General features: G+C 39.4%; 1 protein-coding gene across 9 annotated transcripts in view; it reads left to right on the top strand.

The window, feature by feature from the left end:
* DOCK7 (dedicator of cytokinesis 7) overlaps positions 1–26,775 on the top strand; it is a 243,075-nt gene that overhangs the window by 186,033 nt on the left and 30,267 nt on the right. For 6 of the 9 annotated variants that reach the window (XM_053575171.1, XM_053575175.1, XM_053575173.1 and 3 more), the window contains 8 exons: positions 7,525–7,659; positions 8,773–8,925; positions 15,178–15,336; positions 15,985–16,085; positions 17,102–17,294; positions 19,009–19,152; positions 22,225–22,356; positions 24,220–24,234. In XM_053575171.1, coding sequence (XP_053431146.1) covers positions 7,525–7,659; positions 8,773–8,925; positions 15,178–15,336; positions 15,985–16,085; positions 17,102–17,294; positions 19,009–19,152; positions 22,225–22,356; positions 24,220–24,234 — 1,032 coding nt within the window. The remainder of the gene's footprint in view (positions 1–7,524; positions 7,660–8,772; positions 8,926–15,177; positions 15,337–15,984; positions 16,086–17,101; positions 17,295–19,008; positions 19,153–22,224; positions 22,357–24,219; positions 24,235–26,775) is intronic. The other 3 variants (XM_053575169.1, XM_053575176.1, XM_053575174.1) reach the window with 1 other exon arrangement.

Genomic DNA, 26,775 nt, shown 5'->3' with positions numbered 1-26,775 from the left:
CTCAAGCCAGATATCTGCTGCATCCAAGAATCGCATCTTACATTAAAAGACAGATATAGACTCAAGGTGAAGGGATGGTCATCTATATTCCAGGCAAATGGAAAGCAGAAAAAAGCAGGCATTGCAATCCTGTTCGCAGACACAATAGGCTTTAAACCAACCAAAATAATTAAGGATAAGAATGGACACTTCATATTTGTTAAAGGTAATAATATGATGAGATCTCAATTATTAGTATTTATGCACCCAACCAGAATGCACCTCAGTTTATAAGAGAAACTCTAACAGACCTGAGCAACTCGATTTCCTCCACTTCCATAGTAGTTGGAGATTTTAACACCCCTTTAGCAGTCCTGGATAGATCGTCCAAAAAGAAGCTAAGCAAAGAAATTTTAGATTTAAACTCAACCATTCAACATCTGGACTTAACAGACATCTACAGAACATTTCATCCCCAAAAAACTGAATACACATTCTTCTCATCAGCCCACGTAACATACTCCAAAATCGACTACATCCTAGGCCACAAATCTAACCTCAGCAAATTTTTAAAAAATAGAAATTATTCCTTGCATCTTCTCAGACCATCATGGAATAAAAGTTGAACTAAATAACAACAGGAAACTGCCTACCCATACAAAAACATGGAAGCTAAACAACCTTATGCTGAAGGATACATGGGTTATAGACGAGATTAAGAAGGAAATCACCATATTTTTGGAACAAAACAACATTCAAGACACGAATTACCAGAACCTCTGGGATACTGCAAAGGCAGTCCTAAGAGGGAAATTTATAGCACTGCAAGCCTTCCTCAAGAAAATGGAAAGAGAGGAAGTCAGTAACTTAATGGAACATCTCAAGCAACTGGAGAAAGAAGAACACTTCAACCCCAAACGCAGCAGGAGAAAAGAAATAACCAAATCAGAGCAGAATTAAATGCAATTGAAAACAAAAGAATTATACAACAGATCAATAAATCCAAAAGCTGTTTTTTTGAGAAGATCAATAAAATAGATAAATCTTTGGCCAACCTACCCAGGAAAAAAAGGGTAAAATCTCTAATTTCATCAATCAGAAATGGTAATGATGAAATAACAACAGACCCCTCAGAAATTCAAAAAATCCTTAATGAATACTACAAGAAACTCTACTCTCACAAATATGAAAATCTGAAAGAAATCGACCAATACCTGGAAGCACGCCACCTACCAAGACTTAGCCAGAACTAAGTGGAAATGTTGAACAGGCCTATATCAGGTTCTGAAATAGCATCAACTATACAAAATCTCCCTAAAAAGAAAAGCCCAGGACCAGATGGCTTTACGTCAGAATTCTACCAAACATTTAAAGAAGAACTAGTACCTATACTACTAAACCTCTTCCAAAATATAGAAAAAGAAGGAATATTACTCAGCACATTTCTATGAAGCAAACATCACCTTGATCCCCAAACCAGGGAAAGACCCAACAAGAAAAGAAAATTATAGACCAATATCACTAATGAATATAGATGCTAAAATACTCAATAAAATCCTAACAAACAGAATCCAACAACACATCAAAAAAATTATACACCATGACCAAGTTGGATTTAACCCAGGGTCTCAAGGCTGGTTCAATATAGTAAATCTATAAATGTAATTCAACACATAAACAAATTTAAAAATAAAGACCATATGATTCTTTCAATTGATGCAGAAAAAGCTTTTGATAATATGCAGCATCCCTTCATGATCAGAGCACTTAAGAAAATTGGTATAGAAGGGACATTTCTTAAACTAATAGAGGCCATCTACAGCAAACCCACAGCCAATATTGTATTGAATGGAGTTAAATTGAAATCATTTCCACTTAGATCAGGAACCAGGCAAGGTTGCCCATTGTCTCCATTGCTCTTTAACATTGTAATGGAAGTTTTAGCCACTGCAATTAGGGAAGAAAAGGAGATCAAGGGTATCCACACAGGGTCAGAAGAGATCAAACTTTCACTCTTCGCAGATGATATGATCGTATATCTGGAAAACACTAGGGACTCTACCACAAAACTTTTAGAAGTGATCAAGGAATATAGCAATGTCTCAGGCTACAAAATCAACACTCATAAATCTGTAACCTTTATATATACCAACAATAAGCAAGCCGAACAGTCAAGGACTCTATTCCTTTCACAGTAGTGCCAAAGAAGATGAAATATTTGGGAGTTTACCTAACAAAGGACGTGAAAGATCTCTACAAAGAGAACTATGAAACTCTAAGAAAAGAAATAGCCGAAGATGTTAACAGATGGAAAAACATACCATGCTCATGGCTGGGAAGAATCAACATTGTTAAAATGTCTATACTGCCCAAAGCAATATATAATTTCAATGCAATTCCTATTAAAGCTCCATTGTCATACTTTAAAGATCTTGAAAAAATAATACTTCATTTTATATGGAAAAAAACCTCGAATAGCCAAAACATTACTGAGCAATAAAAACAAAGCAGGAGGAATCATGCTACCAGACCTGAGACTGTACTATAAATCCATAGTGATCAAAACAGCATGGTACTGGCACAAAAGCAGAGAAGTAGATGTCTGGAACAGAATAGAGAACCAAGAGATGGATCCAGCTACTTACTGTTATTTGATCTTTGACAAGCCAATTAAAAACATTCAGTGGGGAAAAGATTCCCTATATAACAAATGGTGCTGGGTGAACTGGCTGGCAACCTGTGGAAGACTGAAACTGGACCCACACCTTTCACCATTAACTAAGATAGACTCTCACTGGATAAAAGATTTAAACTTAAGGCATGAAACTATAAAAATACTTGAAGAAAGTGCAGGGAAAACTCTTGAAGGAATCGGCCTGGGTGAATATTTTATGAGGAGGCCTCCCCAGGCAATTGAAGCAGTATCAAAAATACACTACTGGGACCTGATCCAACTAAAAAGCTTCTGCACAGCCAAGAACATAGTGAGTAAAGCAAGCAGACAGCCCTCAGAACGGGAGAAAATATTTGCAGGTTATACCTCTGATAAAGGTCTAATAACCAGAATCCACAGAGAACTCAAATTTATTAGCAAGAAAAGAACACGTGACCCCATTTCAGGGTGGGCAAGGGACTTCAAGAGAAACTTCTCTAAAGAAGACCGGCGCAAAATCTACAAACACATGAAAAAAAGCTCATCATCCTTAATCATCAGAGAAATGCAAATCAAAACTACTCTGAGATATCACCTAACCCCAGTAAGAGTAGCCCACATAACAAAATCCCAAAACCAGAAATGTTGGCGTGGATGTGGAGGAAAGGGCACACTTCTGCACTGCTGGTGGGAATGCACACTAATACGTTCCTTCTGGAAGGATGTTTGGAGAATACTTAGAGACCTAAAAATAGACCTGCTATTCAATCCTATAATTCCTTTACTAGGTTTATACCCAGAAGACCAAAAATCACAATATAACAAAGACATCTGTACCAGAATGTTTATTGCAGCCCAATTCATAATTGCTAAGTCATGGAAGAAGCCCAAGTGCCCATCGACCCACGAATGGACTAGCAAATTGTGGGACATGTATACCATGGAATATTATGCAGCCTTAAAGAAAGATGGAGACTTTACCTCTTTCATGTTTACATGGATGGAGCTGGAACATAATCTTCTTAGCAAAGTATCTCAGGAATGGAAGAAAAAGTATCCAATGTACTCGGCCTTACTATGAAGCTAAATTATAGCTTTCACATGAAGACTATAACCCAACCCCATAGCACAAGACTATGGGGAAAGGGCCAAGGAAGGGGAAGGGGGGGGGAGGTTTTGGTGGAGGGAGGGTAATGGGTGGGGCCACATCTATGGTGCATCTTAGAATGGGTACAGGCGATTGCACTAATGTACACAGCTATGATTTAACAATAAAAATAAAATAAAATAAAAAGTTTAAACAGTAGTTGTAACTGACATTTATTTAGTTTTTCCTGTGTCAGACACTGTCCTAAGCACTTTACAAATATTAACTCATTGGATCCTCATAAGAAACTGGCGCAGTTGAAACTGTCGGTATCCACGTCGTGTGTCTGAGAACACGCAGGCCCAGACGTGAATTGCCTGTGGTGACACAGCTGAGCGGAAGAGCCAGGATTTAACAGTCACAAGGTCTCCCAGTTGTTTGGTGAATATGTCTCTCACCTATTTCTTCATTCCCGTCGCTCTGCCAGGCTCTTATTTCAGAACCGTTACAGTGGCCACGTGCTTCACGAGCATCTGTGCTCTTCCCTTTGTCCTCCATTCTGTACGTTTTCTGAAGATTATTCTTAAATAATTTTAATAATTTACTCTGATTAAAATTTTTTAAATTTTAGTATTTTTTGATTGCCTAAAAAAAAAAAAAAATAGGAAACTCTTAGACTTAGAAGGCTCTTTGTATCTTGATACTCTATGAGTTGGTGTAGGTCTAAGCTGGAAGGAGAATCAAAAGAAATAGTGAGTCCCAGGCCATATCCAAGACGGCCGCTTGAGCTCACTTCCTGCCCGTGTTCCAGTCGGTGGGAATAAAGAAGGTCAGGCACACAGCATGCTTGTTCCTTAAGGGCGTGACTCAGGTTAAACTTCTCTTTTGTTCACATCTCTCTCTAACTGGCTCAGCTAAAGTCCCCAGCTAAAATTCAGGATTTCAGTTGTGGGTTTTTTTGAGAGAGTCTCATTATGTCGCTCTGGGTAGAGTGCCACGGTGTCACAGCTCGTAGCAACCTCAAACTTTTGGGCTTAATCGATTCTCTTGCCTCAGCCTCCCGAGTAGCTGGGACTACAGGAGCCCGCCACAACGCCCAGCTGTTTTTTGTTGCAGTTGTCATTGTTGTTTAGCAGGCCCAGGCCAGGTTAAAACCCTCCAGCTGCAGTGTATGTGGCTGGTGCTGTAACCACTGTGCTATGGGCTCCGAGCCAGGATTTCAGTTGTTAAAAGGGGTAGGAAGGAATGGTCATTTGTGCGCAGCCAGCCTTCTCTGCCATAGGCATTGCTCGTTTTTCAGCCTTATCCCTCCATTTGTTTTCCACATGGGGCTAAAGTCAGTCCAAATTTATTTATCAGTTTTCCTAAAATATACCTTATGCTTTCATGCCATTATGTCCTTGCTCCTCTTTATTTCTCATTAAAATTCAATCTGTTCTTTTCTCTTCTTTTCTTCTCTTATCCAAATCCAGCTCAGCTCTTTCTTTTTTTTTCTTTTAATTATTTTTTATTAAATCATAACTTTGTACATTGACGCATTTATGGGGTTCAGGGTACTGCTTTGATATACGATGTGAATTGCTTACGCTGAACTAAGTAACACATCCATCACAATTATACTCATGTCTTAATCGTTATGAAATGTACCATTGCATCATGCACAGTAGGTGAGGTCCCCACAAATACCCTCCTTTCCCCTCCCCTCCCCTCCCCTCTCTCTCCTCTTCCCTTCTACTTTCTGGACTATAGTTATGTTTTGCCATTAGTATGAGTATGTGGGTGGTTATATATTGATTTCATAGTAGTATTGAGTACATTGGATACTTTTCTTTCTGTTCTTGCGATACTTTACTAAGAAGAATATGTTCCAGCTCCATCCAGGTAAACATAAAAGATGTGAAGTCTCTGCCCTTTTTATGGCTGCATAGTATTCCATGGTGTGCATATACCACAATTTGTTAATCCATTCATGGGTCACTGGACACTTGGGCTGTTTCTATGTCTTGGCTATTATGAATTGAGCTGCAATAAACATTCAGGTGCAAATGTCTTTGTTGTAAAATAATTTTTGATCATCTGGATATATACCTAGAGGAGGAATTGCAGGATTGAAGGGTAGGTCTACTTTTAATTCTTTGAGTGTTCTCCAAACTTCTTTCCAAAAAGGTCATATTAGCTTGCATTCCCACCAGCAGTGTAGAAGCGTTCCCTTCTCTCCGCATACATGCCAACATCTGTAGTTTTGGGATGTTGTGATGTGGGCTAATCCTACTGGAGTTAGATGATATCTCAAAGTGGTTTTGATTTGCGTTTCTCTGATGATTAAGGATGATGAGCATTTTTTCATGTGTTTGTAGGCCATGCGCCTGTCTTTATCAGAGAAGTTCCTGTTCAAGTCTCTTGCCCACATAGAAATGGTGTTATTTGTTCTTTTCGTATTGATTAGTTTGAGTTCTCTATAGATTCTAGTTATCAGACCTTTGTCAGAAGCATAACCTGCAAAAATCTTCTCCCATTCTGAAGGTTGTTTGTTTACTTTACTTACTGTGCTCTTGGCCGTGCAAAAGGTTTTTAGTTTGATCAGATCCCAGTAATGTATTGCTTCATTTGCCTGGGGGGTCCTCCTCATAAAATATTCTCCAGGCCAGCAAATTTCTTTAAGTGTTTTCCCAGCATTCTCCTAGTACTTTTATAGTTTCATGTCTTAAGTTTAAATCTTTTATCCAGTGAGAATCAGTTTTTGTTAATGGCGGAGGGTGTGAGTCCAGTTTCAGTCTTCCACAGGTCACCAGCCAGTTCACCCAGCACCATTTGTTAAATAGGGAGTCTTTCCCCCACTGAATATTTTTGATAGACTTGTCAAAGATCAAATGATCATAAGTAGCTGGGTTCATCTCTTGGTTCTCTATTCTGTTCCATAAATCTACCTCTCTGTTTTCGTGCCAGTACCATGCTGTTCTCATCACCATAGATTTATAGCATAGCCTGAAGTCTGGTAATCTCCTGATTTGTTCTTATTTCTGAGTAATGTATTTGCTATTCAAGGTTTTTTCTGATTCCATATAAAACGACGTACTATTTTGTCAAGTTCTTTAAAGTATGACGATGGTGTTTTAATAGGGATTGCATTAAATCTGTAGATTGCTTTGGGTAGTATGGACATTTTAACAATGTTGATTCTTCCCAGCCATGAGCATGGTATGTTTTTCCATTTGTTAACGTCTTCAGCTATTTCTTTTCTCAGAGTTTCATAGTTCTCTTTATAGAGACATTTCATGTCCTTTGTTAGGTAAATTCCCAGATATTTCATCTTCTTTGGCACTCTGGTAAGAGGAATAGAGTCCTTGATTGTTTTTTCAGCTTGACTATTGTTGGCGTATATAAAAGCTACTGACTTGTAAGTGTTGATTTTGTATCCTCAGACGCTGCTATATTCCTTGATCACTTCTAAGAGTTTTGAAGTTGAGTCCCTGGGATTTTCCAGGTATAGGATCATACCATCAGTGAAGAGTGAAAGTTTGACCTCCTCTGACCCTATTTGGATACCCTTGATCGCCTTCTCTTGCCTGATTGTGTTGGCTAAGACTTCCATTACTATGTTGACTAGCAGTGGAGACAATGGGCATCCTTGCCTCGTTCCTGATCTGAGTGGAAATGTTTTCAATTTTACTCAGCTCTTTCTTAATGCCCCCTAGATCTTATATTGTCAAATTCTTATCTATTAAAAGTGCATTTGATTATGCATATTCTGTCTCCCTAACCAAATTACAGATACATCTCCATTTTATTTATTTTTAAATTTCAGACAGTTTCTGTAACAGAATCCAAAGAGAGCATCCTTGGTGGGGTGCTGAAAGTGCTGCTGCACAGCATGGCCTGCAACCAGAGCGCCGTCTACCTACAGCACTGCTTTGCCACACAGAGAGCCCTGGTCTCCAAGGTGGGTTATCCCGCACCTGCAGCATCCTCAGGCTCTGCAGTCTTTATTAATATTGTCTAAGATTATTTGACACATTTATCGGTTAATACAGTGGAGTTACAATTTTAGCAATAACCTAAGACCCTTAATTCTTTTTTGCCTCTCGACTGTTGTCTGTCTTTGGAATTTCTTATTTCAATCACTTTTAACCAGCTTCTGGCTTTAAAAATAATAATTTTGATGTGGAGAAGGGCCTGAAATGAATAGCCCATCTTAAATATGGGACTTTGCTTGTTTTTACTTTTTTCTGTATTTTTTAACTCAATTTATCAAGAAGTCAATGTATAAGTAATCTACCCAGTAGAATCAATTTATTCTGTGTTGAACAGAAAAGAAGGTATTTCTGTGTGTTCATCTGCTTCAGGTATTTATTTCCTGTGTTTGTGCCTCCGGAAGTGTGTATATTCTTCAGTTTTGAGAGGAGCTGTTTCATCTGTCATCCTAAAGACAGACGCAGAGATGTAGACGCAGCTTATACAGTGAAAATACCTGATACGCTATTTTATAATAATAAAAACGTAGGATTCATGTATGTGGTTTACTATATTGTTTTATTCACGTTATTCGATCAAAGCAATCCCATCAATAATATAGTTAGGCCATTTTATGGATGAGAAAATTTGTCCAGGGTCACATTACTGGTGAGTAAGTGGCATAATCAGGATTCAAACCCAGTCAGGCTATCTCTGTGACCCATACTACTAACCATTAGCTATAATATTGTCCTTTTTTTTTGTAGAGACGGAATCTCACTTTGTCCCCCTGGGTAGAGTACTGTGGCATCACAGCTCACAGCAACCTCCAACTCCTGGGCTTAAGCGATTCTCTTGCCTCAGCCTCCCAAGTATCTGGGACTACAGACACCTGCCACAACGCCCAGCTATTTTTTTGTTGCAGTTTGGCTGGGGCTGGGTTTGAACCCGCCACCCGCGGTATATGGAGCCAGCACCCTACTCACTGACCCACAGGCGCCGCCCCAATATTGTCCTTTTGATTTCTGTGCTATACTTTACAGACTTCCAGTTCTATTATGTTAACTTGTCTTTGAGTCAGTGTTGATCTGTTTCCTTGCAGTTCCCGGAGCTCCTGTTTGAGGAGGAGACGGAGCAGTGCGCAGACCTGTGCCTCAGGCTCCTCCGGCACTGCAGCAGCAGCATCAGCACCATCCGCTCCCACGCCAGTGCCTCCCTGTACCTGCTGATGAGACAGAACTTTGAGATTGGGAATGTAAGTCTTTTACCACGAAAAGCCACTGGATTCATAAGAAATGTAATTTCTACAGATAGTTATTAAATAGTTTGGGGGGGGTGCATGGAGTTTTTCGTATGTTCTGAGTCTAATCTTAGACTATCTTGATAGTTCTCATTCTGTGGATAATATGAAAAAATCCAAGTCACCAATTGTGCTTCCTATACTTAAAAAATATATATATTAAAAAATTATATACATATACACATACATATACACACCCACATATATGTAATAGTACATACTTAGAATCAAAATGTACATTAAATAGTTTTATGTTTTATTATTATCCCTAAGTTAAAGAAAGAAAAGGGCTTAAATATCTTTGCTTGGCTGCAACCAAAAAATAGCCGGGCGTTGTGGCAGGCGCCTGTAGTTCCAGCTACTCGGGAGGCTGAGGCAAGAGAATCGCCTAAGCCTAGGAGTTGGAGGTTGCTGTGAGCTGTGTGACGCCACGGCACTCTACCGAGGGCGATAAAGTGAGACTCTGTCTCTACAAAAAAAAAAATATATAGATATCTTTGCTTGGTATTTTACGATTATATGTCACAGCAGTTGGAGAGTTCGATTTTTTTTCTTTTTTTTTATTAGATCATAGTATTATATTCATGTGTTGTGTTTCTCTTACTTTTCAAGCCAAATATTTAATTCATTTATTTTTGCTCATGTAAAAGCCGGGCGTTGTGGCGGGCGCCTGTGGTCCCAGCTACTTGGGAGGCTGAGGCAAGAGAATCGCTTAAGCCCAAGAGTTTGAGGTTGCTGTGAGCTGTGACACCACGGCACTCTACCAGGGCGACATAGTGAGACTCTATCTCAGATGAAAAAAAAAGAACATTTAATAGAGAAAAAAAAGGATAATTGAATCCAGTTGTCTTCTGGCATTAAATGTTGTAGGGCTGGTGGCAGCAGCTCACACAGGTAGTCCCAGCATTGCAAGAGTCTAAGGTGGGAGGATTGCTTGAGGCCAGGAGTTTGAGACCTGCCTGGGCAACAGAGAAGACCTCATCTTTACAAAGAATTAAAAAACTTAGCTGGGTGTGGTGGCGTGCACCTGTAGTCCCAGCTACTCTGGAGGCTGAGGCAGGAGGATCCCTGCAGCCCAGGAGTTCAAGGCTACAGTGAGCTGTGATCATACCACTGTACTCTGTCCTGGGCAGTAGAGCAAGACCCTGTGCTCAAAAAAAAATAAGTTGTAGATATCTGAACATAGACTGATTTTTTTTCTTTTAAATAATGTTTTTCCGCCAGCTGTTTATGGAATTCTCTCTTTATATTTAAAATTAAATACCTTTCCTAGACTATGTCTTGGTGTTGACTGATTTTTTGTTAATTTTCTCAGACACATGATGTATACTTTCAGTTCATTTATTTTAGAACGTTTTCTTGAGTATAAAATTAAATATTCGTCTTTTCCTGTGTTTGAGGTTTCTTTGCAAGGTACCATTACATAAATGTGGAACTTTTTTACTTTACATTTTACCTATCACATTCTTTTCTTCTTTTTAACATTTTTTTAAAATTTCATCTTAATTTCTGGGTTTTTTTCTATTTCTTTTTCAAGTAAAAAATTTCTCGTGCCAGGTCACAGGTGATCTCCTATTTTGTGTGTTTGCTTTCCGATTCTTGCTCTTTTTTTTGTTGAGTTTCTGTATTTCTGCCTTATTTTTCTTACTAAAGGTAATGTCTTCCTAAGTTTTTATAATTTGAGTTAAAATATTTCGACTCGGCGCCCAGGGCTCAAGTGGCAAAGGCACCAGCCACATACACCTGAGCTGGCAGGTTTGAGTCCAGCCCGGCCCACCAAACAACAATGACGGCTACAACCAAAAAAATAGCGGGCGTTGTGGCGGGCATCTGTAATCCCAGCTACTTGGGAGGCAGAGGCAGGAGAATCGGTTGAGCTCAGGAGTTGGAGGCTGCTGTGAGCTGTGATGCCACGGCACTCTACCCAGGGTGACAGCTTGAGGCTCCGTCTCAAAGAAAAATTTTTTTTTGTTAGGATTTTTATCTGTTCTATGACAGTTTTCCATTAAGTTTCTTACCTTTCTGCTACTCAGTGTAGAGCAAGTTGGATCGTCTGTGGGAAGGCCCCCAGGACAGTCTGTGCTGAGACTTTGTTATTATACATACAGCTTGTCTAACTCCCTGAACCTCTTCTGGTTGATCCGTCTCTGTCCAATTTTACCAGATTTTTAACCCAATTTAATTTTAAGACAAATAGTGTTATCATTTCAAAGTGAGGTTCTTATTCAAAGGAATTGTTTTTTTCCGTAAGTGCTGAAGCCTGGGCCCTGGGACTCCTCTCCATATGCTGTTCTTTCTTTGCCTTATATTGGAGCTACGTCCTGTCTGACCTGGGGTTGGCAGTCCCTACGCGTGTTTTAAATACATAACGTGTGTCTTCTCCCCTTGGTGAAGACGGAATATGTGGCTTTTTTTCCCTATTCATCTTTTATTTTTATTATTATTATCTCAGACTGTCTTGTTTTTACTGGAAGCCAAGCCCCCTTTCTTAGTCCAGAACAGAAGAATCCGGTTACTTTATTGATCTCGTTCAGTTTTTTTTTTTTTTTTTTTTTTGTAGAGACAGAGTCTCACTGTACCCCCCTTGGGTAGAGTGCGGTGGCGTCACACGGCTCACAGCAACCTCTAACTCTTGGGCTTACGCGATTCTCTTGCCTCAGCCTCCCGAGCAGCTGGGACTACAGGCGCCGTCACAACGCCCGGCTATTTTTCTTTTTTGTTGCAGTTTGGCCGGGGCTGGGTTTGAACCCGCCACCCTCGGCATATGGGGCCGGCGCCCTACTCACTGAGCCACAGGCGCCGCCAGATCTCGTTCAGTTTTTGAAATAAAGTTTCTAAAATTTGACCACACTCAATTTTCTCGATACATTTTTCTGGTATTTTAGAAAAGCCTCATAGAATAGGCCACTTACAACTTTAGTAGCAGACTATGGTGACACATGCCTGTAGTCCTAGCTACTCGGGAGGCTGAGGTTTGAGCCCAGAAGTTCACATCTGGCCTGGGCAACATACCAAACCCCATCCATCTCTTAAAAATAATAGTGCTAATAATATAAGATTAGTATCTGGTAGGGCCTCTAAAAAAGAGCAGGTATTTTTAAACTTGCAGTGGTAGATGTGGTTTATGTATTCAACAGCGAGCTACACATTGTACAATACAATAAAGGACTGAACTGTGTCCTGGGCACTATCGTACCCAGGCATTGGGCAACTCGGCATCTATTCGGAGAGGAAACAAGCAAGTAATACTCATCTAATAGTGGATGGAACTATTTCTAGTGTTTTTGTGAGAATTTTATAAATTGAGTAAAACACTTCTGCCAGTAAGTAGCACTGAATGAGCGCTGGAGACCCTGAAATAGACGAGTCACAGGAAAGAAGACAGAGGTGCTGGGCCTTTCCAGTCAGACGGCTACGTGGACAGAGCTTTGTCAGTAAAGACGATGGGACACGTGAATGTATGATCAGAAAGGCCTGGCCATAAGAGAAGGAAGAGAAGAAGCAGCGTCCAGCCCTTCTTGATGGACACGATGGGGACAGAGAATGTGTCACGGGGATATCGTTGTAAATGAGGGACCCTGTACTGAGCTCTCCAGGGCAGACACTGGCTTGGCTGGTCGCTGGGCTTGCCGTGCCTGCTCTGCAGTTTCACATATTTACTGAGTTGAATGTTTGGATTTTATCCTTGAGGCTGTGGAGAGCTACTGGAGTATTTTAAAGAAAGGAGTGATATGTTCAAATTTGCATTTTTTAAAAATTTCCCTGGTGCTACATAAAAGACAGCTTGGGGGGGTGGGGGTAGATAAGAGAAAAGGGATGATTAGGAAGTTATTACAGTCACGCAGGTAAGACATGCTGAGGGCATAAACCAAAGCAGTGGGTGGGGAAATGGAGAAAGGACAGAGTGGAGCAGATGAGGGTGTGGTGTGGGTTGAATAATGAGAGGGCAGAATGAGTGCGAGGGGACCCCTAGATTTTTTTACCTGTGTAACTACAAGAATAGTACCACTACCTACTTAGATAACCAATAGGAAGAGAAGGTATTTTAGACATGTTGACTTTGAGGTCTTCATGAGCTATCCAGGGGGAGCTATCTAGTAACACAAAATAGTTTGGAGCTCTAGAAAGAAATATGAGCAGAGGGCCGTGTACACTAGCCGAAGGCAGCGGCATGGTGCAGCTCTTCAGAGGACAAGGGAGAGAAGAAGGTTTTTGACTGAATTTTTGAGAATACTGGTATCGAAGAGGGACAACCACGGAATAAAGGAGATAGCAAATGAGTAGCTAAATAGTAGGAAAACCAGGATAAAGTGGTGCCACTGCAGACGAGGCAGGAGATTTTCACGGAAAATCTAAATATACAAAGATGTCAAGGAGAATACTAAAAGGGGTTTCGTAGGGGGGAATGGTGGAGCAGAAATGAATTTTCACTAAAAAAGGAAGCAATTAAGTTATCAACTCTGAACGGCATTACTCTAAAACCCACAATACATGTTGAATTACTTTCTTCATAGTGCAGCTGTAATAAAATGGAATAGAGTTTAAATATTACAACTACCATTTAAAAATTTTGTGATGTTCGCCAAAATGTGGAAACAGCCTAAATGCCCACCAGCCCAGAAATGGATTAACAAGCTGTGGTATATGAACACCATGGAATACTATTCAGCCATTAAAAAAAAAACCGGAGACTTCACAGCCTTTGTATTAACCTGGATGGACGTGGAACACATTATTCTTAGTAAAGCATCACAAGAGTGGAGAAGCATGAATCCTATGTACTCAATCTTGATATGAGGACAATTAATGACACGGTGGGGGGGGGAGTGGAGAGCAGAGATAAAAAGGAGTGAGGGGTGGGGAAAGGAGCAGAGAGAGGGAAGGGGGGGTGTCTTGGTGTGTGCCACACCTTTTAGGGGCAAGACATGATTGTAAGAGGGACTTTACCTAACAAATGCAATCAGTGTAACCTGGTTCTTATACCCTCAATGAATCCCCAACAATTAAAAAAAAAAAATTGTGATGTTAGTCCAAGTCTGTAACTTCATCTGTAAAAAGATATTACTAATAACATATGGAAGTTAGACAGTTAAGTTCACAAACTCATCCTAGAAAAAGTGCTACACACCTCACTGCTGAATGTCACTATGGTCACCATCAGAGCGCTCCCCTTGCCATCAGAGCGCTCCCCTTGCCATCAGAGCGCTCCCCTTCCCATCAGAGCGCTCCCCTTGCCATCAGAGTGCTCCCCTTCCCATCAGAGCACTCCCCTTGCCATCAGAGTGCTCCCCTTCCCATCAGAGCGCTCCCCTTGCCATCAGAGCGCTCCCCTTGGAAAATCAGCACATAGGCCAGCGCTTAGTTTGCTCTTCAAAGCAGTTTTGGAACTCTGTTTCTGAAATGGCCATCAGAGCTGTCATTATACAAGATCCAACATTAACAATCTCGAACTCTTCCTAGGAAAAGTACTTTGAAGGGTGGACGAGGCTCTGGCTTCAGTGCCTCACTTCACAGGGGAGCATCTCAGAGGTCACCACAGTGACATTCATTGCTGACCTGTGTAGCACTTTTTCTAAGACCAGTTAATGAATTTAATTGTCCGACCTCCTAAACCTCATAATAGATAAATGTAAAGACCTAGGCCCCAACTTTTTTTCTTTTTTTGCTACAAGATCTCTTACTTTGTGTATCCCAGGCTGGACTGTGAAGTGTAGTTAGTGGCATAATCATATCTCACTGCAGCCCAGAGCTCCTGGGCTCACATGATCCTCCTTCCCCAGACTCCTGAGTATAGACACATGCCACCAGACCTGGCTAATTTTCCTTCTTCCTCTTTTTTTTTCCCAGATTTGAGGTCTCCCTGTGTTGCCCAGGTGTGTCTTGAACACCTGGCCTCAAACATTCATGCCGCCTAAGCCTCCCAAGTCTCTGGGATTATAGGCATGAGCACTACGCCCAGCTCTAACAATGTCTAATGCAGTTCTAACACGTGAATTTTTTGAGCCATGTTATTCACAGTAAAATTCTAGGTTTTATGTTCTTTCTAAAATAAAAATTCAATATGAGTATTTCGTTACAGTTTTGAAAAAAAAATGTGCTCAGAATGGTATTTTCTCACTAAATACTCTTTTAGCAAGGAAAAAAAGCCAACTTTCTCCTTTAAGCTTTCCTATGTTAAATAATGACCTGACAATTTCTCTGTTACAGAACTTTGCCAGAGTTAAAATGCAGGTGACAATGTCACTCTCCTCCTTGGTGGGCACATCTCAAAATTTTAATGAAGAATTCTTGAGACGTTCTCTAAAGACTATATTGACATATGCTGAAGAAGATCTGGAATTGAGGGAGACAACATTTCCTGATCAGGTCAGAAATGCTGCTTTCTAGATTATTAATCGGAATAGGCTTATTAAATGGGCACTTTCCAGATTGTCAAATCAAATGTTGATTTTGCAGAAGGATCCTTTATGTCTCTTTCAGTCTACATATCATTGCCACGGATAGGACTGAATCTTTGTGTTTTATTAAGCTACCCTCCTTTTTTAGAATAGTTAACATCATTGATGTTTAATTCTGTACATGGGTAACACAAGTAGGACAGTGGACTAAGTGTAGTGTGTCACTGTGGACAAAGTTTTATGATGAAACATTATTCCCTCTTATTAACAAACAGTAATTTGCTTTTAAAAACTAGGGTTGGCAAATAACTTTCAGTAAAATCAGAAACATAGGCAAGTTCCTTTAGTTCTGTTATATTTCCTATATCCCTGTGTTTTATTCCTGCTAATAGTGCTACTAGTTTCCAGGTAAAGGAACAGTAAAGGCACCATCTGCTGAGTTTATTTGAGGTTTACCCCCTTCACTTGCCACACTCACACACTCTGTAGAACTACATCAATATTATATAATTTGTTGAAATCTTCCGATGTTTATCTGAAACATCTCCCAAATTGATTTAGTGATTGTGAAGGAATGACAGTTCAAGAATGTTTTTCATGTAATTCTCTGCTGCAGGTCCAAGATCTGGTTTTCAATCTCCATATGATCCTTTCTGATACTGTAAAGATGAAGGAGCACCAGGAAGACCCCGAGATGCTGATTGATCTAATGTACAGGTAGCATTCGTTTTACAAACTTGTAAAATAGGGAGAACATGAGCTGAAAAAATTAAACATGCAAAAATGTAGGTGATTTCTGTAATGGTAGACTGAAAACCAAAATGCACATTTTTTTTTTTTTTTGAGACACGCTAGGTAGAGCGCCATGGTGTCACAGCTCACAGCAACCTCAGACTCCCAGGTTCAAGCCATCCCCCCTGCCTCAGCCTCCTGAGTAGCTGGGACCACAGGCACCCACCACGCCTGGCTCGTTTTTCTATTTTTTAGAAGAGAGGGGATCTTGCTTTTGCTCAGGTTGGTCTCGAACTCCTGAGCTCCAGCAATCCACCCACCTTGGCCTGTCAGGATCCACCGCACCCACCCTTGTCAGGCTAGTCTCAAACTTCTGGGCTCAAGGGAGCCTCCCACCTTGGCCTCCCAGAGTGCTAGGATTATAAGTGTGAGTCACCATGCGGGCCCCAAGACCTGTATTCCAAATGTAACTTTTAATATCGGGATGATTGAAGAACAACATGTATAGAGATACGTTTTGAAAAATCTGCGGCTCCTTTTGTACCTTAATTGATACAAGAGTAAAACTTAAGAATTTTTCTTTTCCATATAACCCTTCCTTTTTATAATTTTGGAGGTCATTAAAGGTACAAATAAAAAAAAAATTCTGTTCTCTTTTAAGTAAAGATGATGTAATAAAACTACCTTTTAAATGTCTTGTTTTTTCCTTGAGTATAAAACTCCGTATTTCTATAATGAGCACATAAATTCCCATACTTTTTCCCTTACTGCTTGTTTCCTTAGTTGCCAGATTTTAATATGACATGTCTGTTTTTGCTCCCGACTAAGGGAATGGAGAACACATCAGGTCACCTTTGTTTCTGTAAAGACATACATTTTCATACCACTTGAAAACTTAATAGATGTGGGCAGAAACCTGTCCAGGAAACTCTGAGCAAGTGATCTAAACTCTCTCCCAACTTGGGAAGCCTACCCTAATTGAGAATCCCTTTCCTAATTAGAATTGCTAAAGGTTACCAGACCTCTCCAGATCTGCGATTGACCTGGTTGCAGAACATGGCCGGCAAACACTCGGAAAGGAGCAACCACGCTGAGGCCGCCCAGTGCCTGGTCCACTCTGCAGCGCTCGTGGCTGAGTACCTGAGCATGCTGGAGGACCGGAAATACCTGCCTGTGGGCTGCGTGACCTTCCAGGTAGGAACCTGCAGGACGCATGTCAGGGCCTGTCCTTTCCTGGTGTTAGCTTTTTCTCACTAGGGTTTAGATTCTTTCAGTTTGTAAGGAAAACTTAATGACTTAAGCCAAAGCCGTACAAGGTGAAATAACATTTCACGGTCATTGTCATGAATACATTTTTAAAGAATTTTTCTTATTAATTCTCTTTGCATAGTTTCTTAATCTTTGAATTTTCAGTGCTTTGTGTATTTATTCTTTTTGTCTTTACTGCTTTGTAATCAGTTATAGATTTTAGCCTCTGGGAAAATGTATTGTGCTCAAAATACTGAGAATCAGAATTTAGTAGAAACTCTTACTTGGCTTGTACCTAACACACCACGTAGACCAGCATTCTCCATTTCCTGGATAAAGGATAAAGTGGTGCTCACCCCTGACTCAGGAGCTGAATCTTTGCTTACCAAGAGTCAGTTATGCTTTGGTTTTCTCCCAAACCTGTTATTGTGAGAATTGAGATATGAGAAATATTACATCGTCTAATGATATTAGAATATAGAAAGAAAATTATTGTTTCTCTGTAAACTAAGCTGAATGAGTTGCAAAGACTTAATAAAGATGAGTCGCAAAACCATTGCTATTGAATTAATTTTGGACCAAATAAATGATTGGGGGGAAAGCTCCTAAGCTTCTAGGGTAATTTGATAATCTTTTAAGTTCAAATTTTTATTCTACTTTAAAGAAACCAAAACTGAAAGTCTTAAAAGAAGGTTGTATTATGAGTATTTTCTCAAAAGAGATTATATAGAACTCTGATCTGGAGACCCATACAAAAAGAAAAGGCCTTAAGACCAGCAGTTCTCCACCTGTGGGTCACAACCCACAGGAACTGTATTAAAGGGTTGTGGCATTAGGAAGGTTGGGAACCACTGCCTTAGACCTACTTCAGAAAAGTTGATAAATGGGCTCAGTGCCTGTAGCTCAAAGGGCTAGGGTGCTGGCCACATATACTGGGGCTGGCGGGTTCGAACCCGAACCAGACCTGCCAAACAACAATGACAACTACAACCAAAAAATAGACTGGCATTGTGGCAGGTGCCTGTAGTCCCAGGTACTGGAAGACTGAGGCAAGAGAATCGTTTAAGCCCAAGAGTTTGAGGTTGCTGTGAGCTGTGACACCACGGCACTCTACCAAGGGCAACATGGTGAGACCCTATCAAAAAAAAAAGTTGATAAATGAGTGTACATCTAATATAAACGTTTAGGTTAAACATTTATAAAATTAAATAAGTATGTATGTATCATTTCTTCTTTATAAATAATGGCTGATTCCAACCTCATTGGATAAGAGGGCTTTTATTGTATCTGAGTTTTTTCACTAACCGAATTTATATTAGATAAGCCAAGAGACCATTTTTTGTACTTTACTTTCTCTCACAGACAGTTTTCAGTCTCCTTATATATCCTGTGTCACGTCACTATTTTCTTTAGCCCGTGGTTTTTCTTAATTTTCCTTTTCACAACGTTTTATTAAGGGAAATTTGTCTAGCAATAGTGTTTTCATTTTATTGTAATCTTTAAAATACAGATGTTTAGAGATTTATCTTTTACCTTTCTAGCAACTCTCCCTTTTTTAAACCCAAGCCGAACATTTCATCTTCAGTTATTTCTTCGTATACGTTCTTCATGCTAGGAAATTAATTCACTTTACCGGCCTTTTCGATGCTCTTTCCCCTAGAATATTTCATCTAATGTTCTAGAAGAATCAGCGGTCTCAGACGACGTAGTATCTCCAGATGAAGAAGGTATCTGCTCTGGAAAGTACTTCACTGAGTCGGGACTTGTGGGGTTACTGGAGCAAGCGGCCGCCTCTTTCTCCATGGTAGGTGACCCCTGGTTGTTCTTTCCCCACAGCTTCTGAATTATCACTGACCTGCCTTATATTTATTCTGTCTGCCTTATGACTCTACTTTACTTCTAAGTAGTTTCTTTTTCTAAGTTCCTTAAAAACTAGGAACAGATTTTCTTTCCGGATTCATCATTCTTTTTTTTTTTTAAATTATTAAATCATAGCCGTGTACATGAATGCGATCATGGGGCACCATACACTGGTTTTACAGACCGTTTGACACCTTTTCATCACACTGGTGAACATAGCCTTCCTGGCATTTTCTTAGTTATTGTGTTAAGACATTTATATTCTACATTTAGTAAGTTTCACGTGTACCCTTGTAAGATGCACCGCAGGTGTAATCCCACCAATCACCCTCCCTCCGCCCACCTTCCCCCTCCCTCCCCTCCCTCTCCCCCTTCCCCCATTCTTAGGTTGATTCATCATTCTTTTAATAATCTGTCACTTCCCTAAGTGTTTTCCATTTGCTTGTTTGTGAACCAGCCTGTAATCTGCAGCAGATGTTTGTTGGTTCACCAAACTTTCACCACCACACGTTTTCCGAAAGTTTTAAATTAAAAAAAAACAGAGTCTCTGGTGATTTGAATTCTTGGTCGGGTAGATTAACATGGCTTTGTAAATAGAGCTTGTCTATTGGAGAAAAGAGTGGCTCTTTTCTTTCTTTTTTGCAGTTTTTGGCCGGGTCTGGGTTTGAACCCGCCACCTCTGGTATATGGGGCCAACGCCCTACCCCTTTGAGCCACAGGCGCCGCCCAAGAGAGGCTCTTTTCTTTCCAGTATGTTGCACCTTGCGCTGGTGTCCAGGAAAGCTGCGACTACTCACCTGTTAGTTGCATAGTGATCCTTATTAAGTAGGTATGGGAGGCCTGGAACTTACTTTTTGGAGCTTCATAAACTACATCCTGAATCCCTTGCCTGACTGCCCTGCTGCTCTATAACCCAGTTATTGTTCCCTACCATCCATATGCAAAGAATTGAAGCAGTCAGGTAGAACCCAGATGGAATGTTTATTGGAGAAAGAAAAAATAGCTGAATCCCTGAACCCTGGTCACCGGCTTTCTCTGATTTTTCTGCTAGGTGTGTAGTTTCCCAGCACCAGCCTTTGAGAAGTACTAAGGTCCATGCTGGCGTAAGAGAAAAGCTGGCGGTAATATGCCGTGGTGCCCTCCTTTCCCATTGTACTAATATTGGGAATTAACTGGTTGCTTCCTCCCCAGCCTTTACCTCAAGTTTTGTAATATATTGGTTAAGAGGGAGATTTAGGGCTGGGCACAGTGGCTCATACCTGTAATCCTAGCACTTTGAGAAATCAAGAGGGGAGGATCATTTGAGGCTAGGGGTTGGAGATAAGCCTGAGCAAGAGCAAGACCCTGTCTTTACAAAAATAGAAAAATGAGCCCAGCATGGTGGCAAACGTCCGGAGTCCCAGCTACTCAGGAGGATGAGGCAGCAGGGTCAGTGATTGCAGGGGCTCCAGGTTACAGTGAGCGACCTATGATGATGCCACCGAACTCCAGCCTGAGCAACAAAGCAAGACTGTGTGTCAACAAAAAGAAAAGAAAGAAAACAAAATTCAGATGCTGGCTCTGCTACTTAGTAGTTCTGTTACCTCAGACACAAATTACCTAACCTATTGGTGCCTCATTTTTCTCATCCATTAAATATATCTAATAATAATCACCACCTCATGGGAGTGTTGTTAGGATTGACGTAAGTGCTTATCACAAGGTCTGGCTCTAAGGAAGTGCTAGTGGGTTTGCCATTATCACCATCGTCATCATTACTGGAACGTAGAACCAGCTCATTTAAACAAATATTTTAAAACAAATATCTTTTATTCTCCACTCCCAATGCTACACGTAACTAGCCTTTAAAAAAATAAAAAGAACAATATGTTTTCAGATTTAAAAATTAGGTGTTGGCTCTCTTTAAAATGCCTTGCCTTTGAGAACTGTGACCATTCTAATTCCTCCCCTAGACCAATGTGAACCAGCAGGAGAAAAAGGGTTTTGGCTATTGATGGAATATTTTAATAAACACAAACTCACAAACCCTATATTGTTTATATGTGTTTAATTTTAATAGTTCCTGGTAGTTCATTTAGGTTGGGGAACAGTGGCCTATATTACAGAAAATCGTTTGCAGTTGTATGAATTTGAATCTTTTTCAGTTAGTCTTTTTCAGTTAGTCTAATTAAAATAATGACTGAGGCATTTTAGTGGCACTGAACATATTTCACTGTTATAGCTACATTATTGCTTAAGTGTATGTTTTTCCTTGGGAAAAATATGTTTGCTGATCTATGAAGCAGTGAAAACTCAGTGGCTTTGGAAAAACATTTATCTCTTCTCTCACTACACCAATCCATTATTAAGGATAAAAGATAGAAGAACAGGACAAACGTGCCTTGTCCTGTCTGATTACACCCTAAGGACCACTGGCCTACCACTGACCAGTGCGCCCCCAGGGGAAGAAAATGTGGTGGCTCAGAGGCTTCTCTTAAAGATCAGTGATTTTTCCAAGGAGATTGCCTGTGCTGACTTTATATTTTGGAAAGTAAATGATTTTAGTTTCCCAGGAGACCACAGCTTATCTAATTATAAGATAACTGGGTATCAGTGACCAGTGTAATATGGAATCTCTTTTATTCCTTTGCTCAGAATTAGCTTCTGCAGAAGTTCATATGCGTAAATAAGTAGCCACACACACATTTGTTTGCCTTAGTGAAGTGCTTATTCAGTAGGTAGGAGCAGAATACCCAGTTCAAATTATATAGAAATGTAAATACGCATTTATTTAATTAATATGCACAAACACAGACATATATACATCTACATTTACCCAGAGATGCTACATTGTGAAAACTTCTTTTATTAACCTTTAATACAGTTAAAAAAAAAATTAGTAGTTTGTTTTTTGTCCTATTGAAGAAGGTACAGTGTTATTGTCACAATGGAAATATTATACATTTATACATGTAATTATTTTACTTTCTTATCCACGTAAGAGAAACCAATATCTTAACAAACATTGTTCTTATAGGCTGGCATGTACGAAGCAGTAAATGAGGTTTACAAAGTCCTCATTCCTATTCATGAAGCTAATCGGGATGCAAAGAAACTCTCCACAATTCATGGAAAACTTCAAGAAGCCTTCGGCAAAATTGTTCATCAGGTAATGATTCCAATTTCTAGCTTCAGTATAAACAGAGAAAACTGTCTAAAAGCATTATCGTTGTTTTGTACTATGTCAGACTAGATCCTATGAAGTGACCATTTTAATCAGGTTACAAATGAATAGTCAAAATGGTAGTTCATGGCCAAAGCAAGGCTCGTTAACAAAAAATGAGCCCACTTGGGGCAGCGCCTATGGCTCAGAGGAGTAGGGCGCCGGCCCCATATACTGGAGGTAGCAGGTTCAAACCTGGCCCTGGCCAAAAACTGCAAAAAAAATAAGCCCACTTGAAGTAAATGATTATCAACTTTCCTCATAGCTTTTTTTCTTTCACTTTTTTGAATTGTTACTAGTTAGCCAATTTTTTAACTTATGTTTTTTCTGTTTCACATGTAGGTATAATTATGAATCTGATTTTTAAGGTGGATATTTATTCCTTTGCTGCCAAAAAAAGGGTTGTTTTACTAAACGATGTGAAACTTTAAAAAATTAATATTTTTAATGACTATAGCTGAACGTTTTTCCTAGATGTTTGCCTTCAGTCATTCTTTGATATACGGTATTTCCAGTATGAAAATAGCATTTAGTGACGATAATGAGTAAAATGATTTCTTATATATGTTGAATTATAATAGTATGATTTCAGTACTTATTCTTTATAGTTCATTTTGGAATCCACATATTATCACCCAAATTAAAATCTGATTAAACTTGGTTTAAAGAGAGGTAGACTGCTAGCACTTGGCTCACTGAAATACTCTGAAGCAGGGCAGCGCCTGGGGCTCAGTGAGTAGGGTGTTGGCTCCATATACCGAGGTGGTGGGTTCAAACCCAGCCCCGGCCAAACTGCAACAAAAAAATAGCCAGGCCTTGTGATGGGCGCCTCTAGTCCCAGCTACTCAGGAGGCTGAGGCAAGAGAATCACCTAAGCTCAAGAGCTGGAGGTTGCTGTGAGCTATGATGCCACGGCACTCTACCAAGGGCAATAAAGTGAGACTCTGTCTCTAAACAAAAAAAAGAAAGAAAGAAATACTCAGAAGCACCCTACTGGGCCTCCTCCTCCTCTTTCCTGGCCCCTTCTGATGGTGCCCTCCTGTCCCCTGCTGCCACCATTGTCTCAGAGGGAGGTGGGGTTGAGTATCCACTTTATACGCAATACTAGGCCCACTTTACTGTCTATCAGCTTGACATCTTGCTTGTCATGGGTTAAACTGTTCTAGGTGAATTGATGTAACCTCAGAAGCTTTTAACGGTCTCCAAATAGGGCTTCTATTCTATTGAATCAGGAGTTTAGTGTCATCTGTTAAAATGTTGAAGCCACAAAAGATTAATTAGGTTTCATGATCGTAACAGGTGGGTCTCTTTGTAATCTGTTGTACGTATACTATCAAAGAAACCTCATCTCAGCTCTAGAGCCGTAAGTTGCAAATTGTACATGTCAGTTCTGGCACATCTAGAGCTGGTGTTTCCAAGATCATGGTTCGTGTCAGTTGCCTCTGAGCAAAATTGCAATTCATACTCCAGTTTATTCTGGACACTTCAGTGAAGTGAAGTTCACTTTAGAGATCTCATTTAAACACATGAATGGGAACAAGCAGCTGACTCTCTTTCCCTACAATTTGTACTTTCACTCATTAATGTTTTTAAAAGGCAAAATTTTAGGTGCTGGGTTTTGAACAAGCAATTTGTAAAATTATTTTAGGTCTTAAGTAAAAGAACATGCTGTTTAAAATATCCATTTGTCTTCTGTTCATGGAGAAGAAATTATGGTATATAATGCCTTATATTACTGAACTTCCTTTGGCCTTTTTTGTTCTTTTTAAACAGTTTTTTTTATGACTTTTTTTACTTTTTATTATACAGAGTACTGGCTGGGAGGTAGGTAATGTTTTAGTTAGTTAAAGACACTAATAGATTGATTTGATCAGATTTCTTATGCCAACGCTTTGCCCACATGTGCTAGCTGTGGGCATTCTGTTGCTATCTGCTATCAACTGAATTCATTAACCAAAGAAATTTTGTTAAAATACTGTAAGTTACGTTAAGAAATGTATTATTGAGAGGTTTTAGGCAGTGCATGGAAAACCATATGTTAACACTAATGAGATTCTTTGGTAAATGAGCCACTTTGTCATCACTTTAGTTTGTTTTTATCCTTTGAAACATTTCTTTCATCAACATTTACACACAGAATTTCTTTTTTTTAACCATATTGTTTCACCTCATTTTACAGAGGTCGATTTATGTGTTGTTGCTCAGAGGTATAAATAGAACATACTACATTTCATGTGATCTAAGATGCCATCAATTATAAAACATACTTTATAAGCATTTAAGAAAGGGGAGGGCGGCGCCTGTTAGTCAAAGGAGTAGGGCGCTGGCCCCATATGCCGGAGGTGGCGGGTTCAGACCCAGCCCTGGCCAAAAACTGCAAAAAAAAAAAAAAAAAAGAAAGAAAGAGGAAAAAAAAGGTGGGAGGCGGGGAACCCTGTGTATTAAACTAGGATATCCTATCAGTTGAAAGATGAATACCAACTACAGAACTATTAAAATGTGGGCAGAATGTGCCTTTTAGAATTGATGAGATACTGTGTTAATTTGATCTTGGGTCTCTTAACCTTGACTCTAATAAGCACTACTGAGGAGAGAAATCCACTTTTGCCATTTAAATTTGGGGGGAGAGAGGGATAAAGATATGGAGAGAACTTGAAATTTAATTTGACCTCATATTCTGATGGTATTTGATGTATTAAATCTGTTTAATAAGACAGCATGTGCTTCCTTTATGTAGTGAAAAGTTATATGTAAACCACATCTTACCTGAGAAAATGCTGGCAAGAATTGATTACCATTGCTTTAAATCTTTCTGTAAAGGAAAAGATTCTATAAAATAGACCCTAATTTATTTTGATGAGGTAAAGCAAACTAGTAGTGAATTAAATTCATTTAAAGCTAATTAAAAGTGGAAAGTCGTATGCTTTGCCTCTCACTTTATGGTTAGATTTGTGTTGATTCAGCAGCTTAGGTTTCTTTGTCTGGTTTTGCATTGTGATTCTTACTGTGAGACCCACATAGAAAAACCTTAGAATAAATGTTACTACTGAGTTTTCTTCCATTTCTGAAACAGTACCCAGCTCTTGCTTTTCTTCAGCTGGAACCACAGCCTTTTGTTCTACCGTAACTCTCCAGATTACGTATGACCTTACAAATACCTAAAGCATAATCCATCATTTCTGGGGCTCAATGAAGACCTCTGTAGAGAGACTTGCTATGGTTACCTATGGTAATAAAGTTCCTCATAGATTTACTAACATGAAATAGAATTAGCTGGAAATTAGGTATGAAGAATATATTGAAACCTCTGAGCAGTTCATGACTAGTCTTCTTCATGCTAAATCGACCCCTGAAAGGAATAATTTTCACTGGTTATGATATTAATACTATTCTGTCATCATGTTTATTGCATGGTAAAAGTCACAGACTTTTGTTTATATTCTCGTCACTACCTTTTACTGGACCTTTAGCTTTGTAGCTGCTAAATTTGTTGCACGTTTGTTTTTTGCTTTTCCATGGTGAAACTTAAATGGATGCTTGCATTTTAAAAATGTGTTTGCTGCCATTTGCTGCTTGTTTGTTTTGAAATTTCCGTAATTAAAATGCTCTCTGTTTTCTCTTCTTTCTTGCCCCTGGTTGCTGACTCTACTCCCTACTTTTACTATTGTCTATTGTGGTAAGTTCTATCTTGTGAATATTTTTCTTTTTTGACTGTGAAAACTTCAGTAATTTTATTTTTTCTAAAAACTGGGTTTCCTAGCTAATTTCCTAGTATTCTCATAGAACTCTTACTGTGTTGAAATCCAGTAAGGGTAATTTATACGTTGTAGAAAGGCTCTTTGAGTTGATAACTTACTCCTCCGTTTACAGGAGTGGCCCTTCTGAGCTCATGTAATAGTAATGTATTTCACTTTCGATTATGCTCCTTGGTTTTGTGCAAATTATTTGAGTCGGCACAGCTTTTTGGGAGAGCACGTGTGTGCGTGCGCATATGTAAGTGAGAGAAACAGAGAGAGAAAATGTGTGTGTATAAAAGATAACGCTAAAACACAGTTCTTAGCAATTTGGTACTTTTTACTATGGAAAATTACAAATTATAAACTTTCAAAAATCATGTGTCTGTTATCTTCTCTGCCCATTTCAGTTCCTTAATGGCTATTAAGCATTCACTTTTGTTTTTACTTTTCCCAAAACCTTTTTGTCTTAGAAACAATAGGAAATAAAGTTTTATAATTATTTCTTTCTTATCATGCATTTTCATTTTTAGAAGAAAAAGAAATAAATTTCTATGTGAAAATGTTTATAAATATTTCATATTTTATGTGCATGTATTTATTTTTAGAATGTATATTTAGTCATTTATCA

This window comes from Nycticebus coucang, chromosome 22 (assembly GCF_027406575.1).
Source record: "Nycticebus coucang isolate mNycCou1 chromosome 22, mNycCou1.pri, whole genome shotgun sequence".
Taxonomy (NCBI): domain Eukaryota; kingdom Metazoa; phylum Chordata; class Mammalia; order Primates; family Lorisidae; genus Nycticebus; species Nycticebus coucang.
The sequence above is the reverse complement of the archived record's forward strand: the minus strand, read 5'-3'. Positions and strand labels throughout refer to the sequence as shown.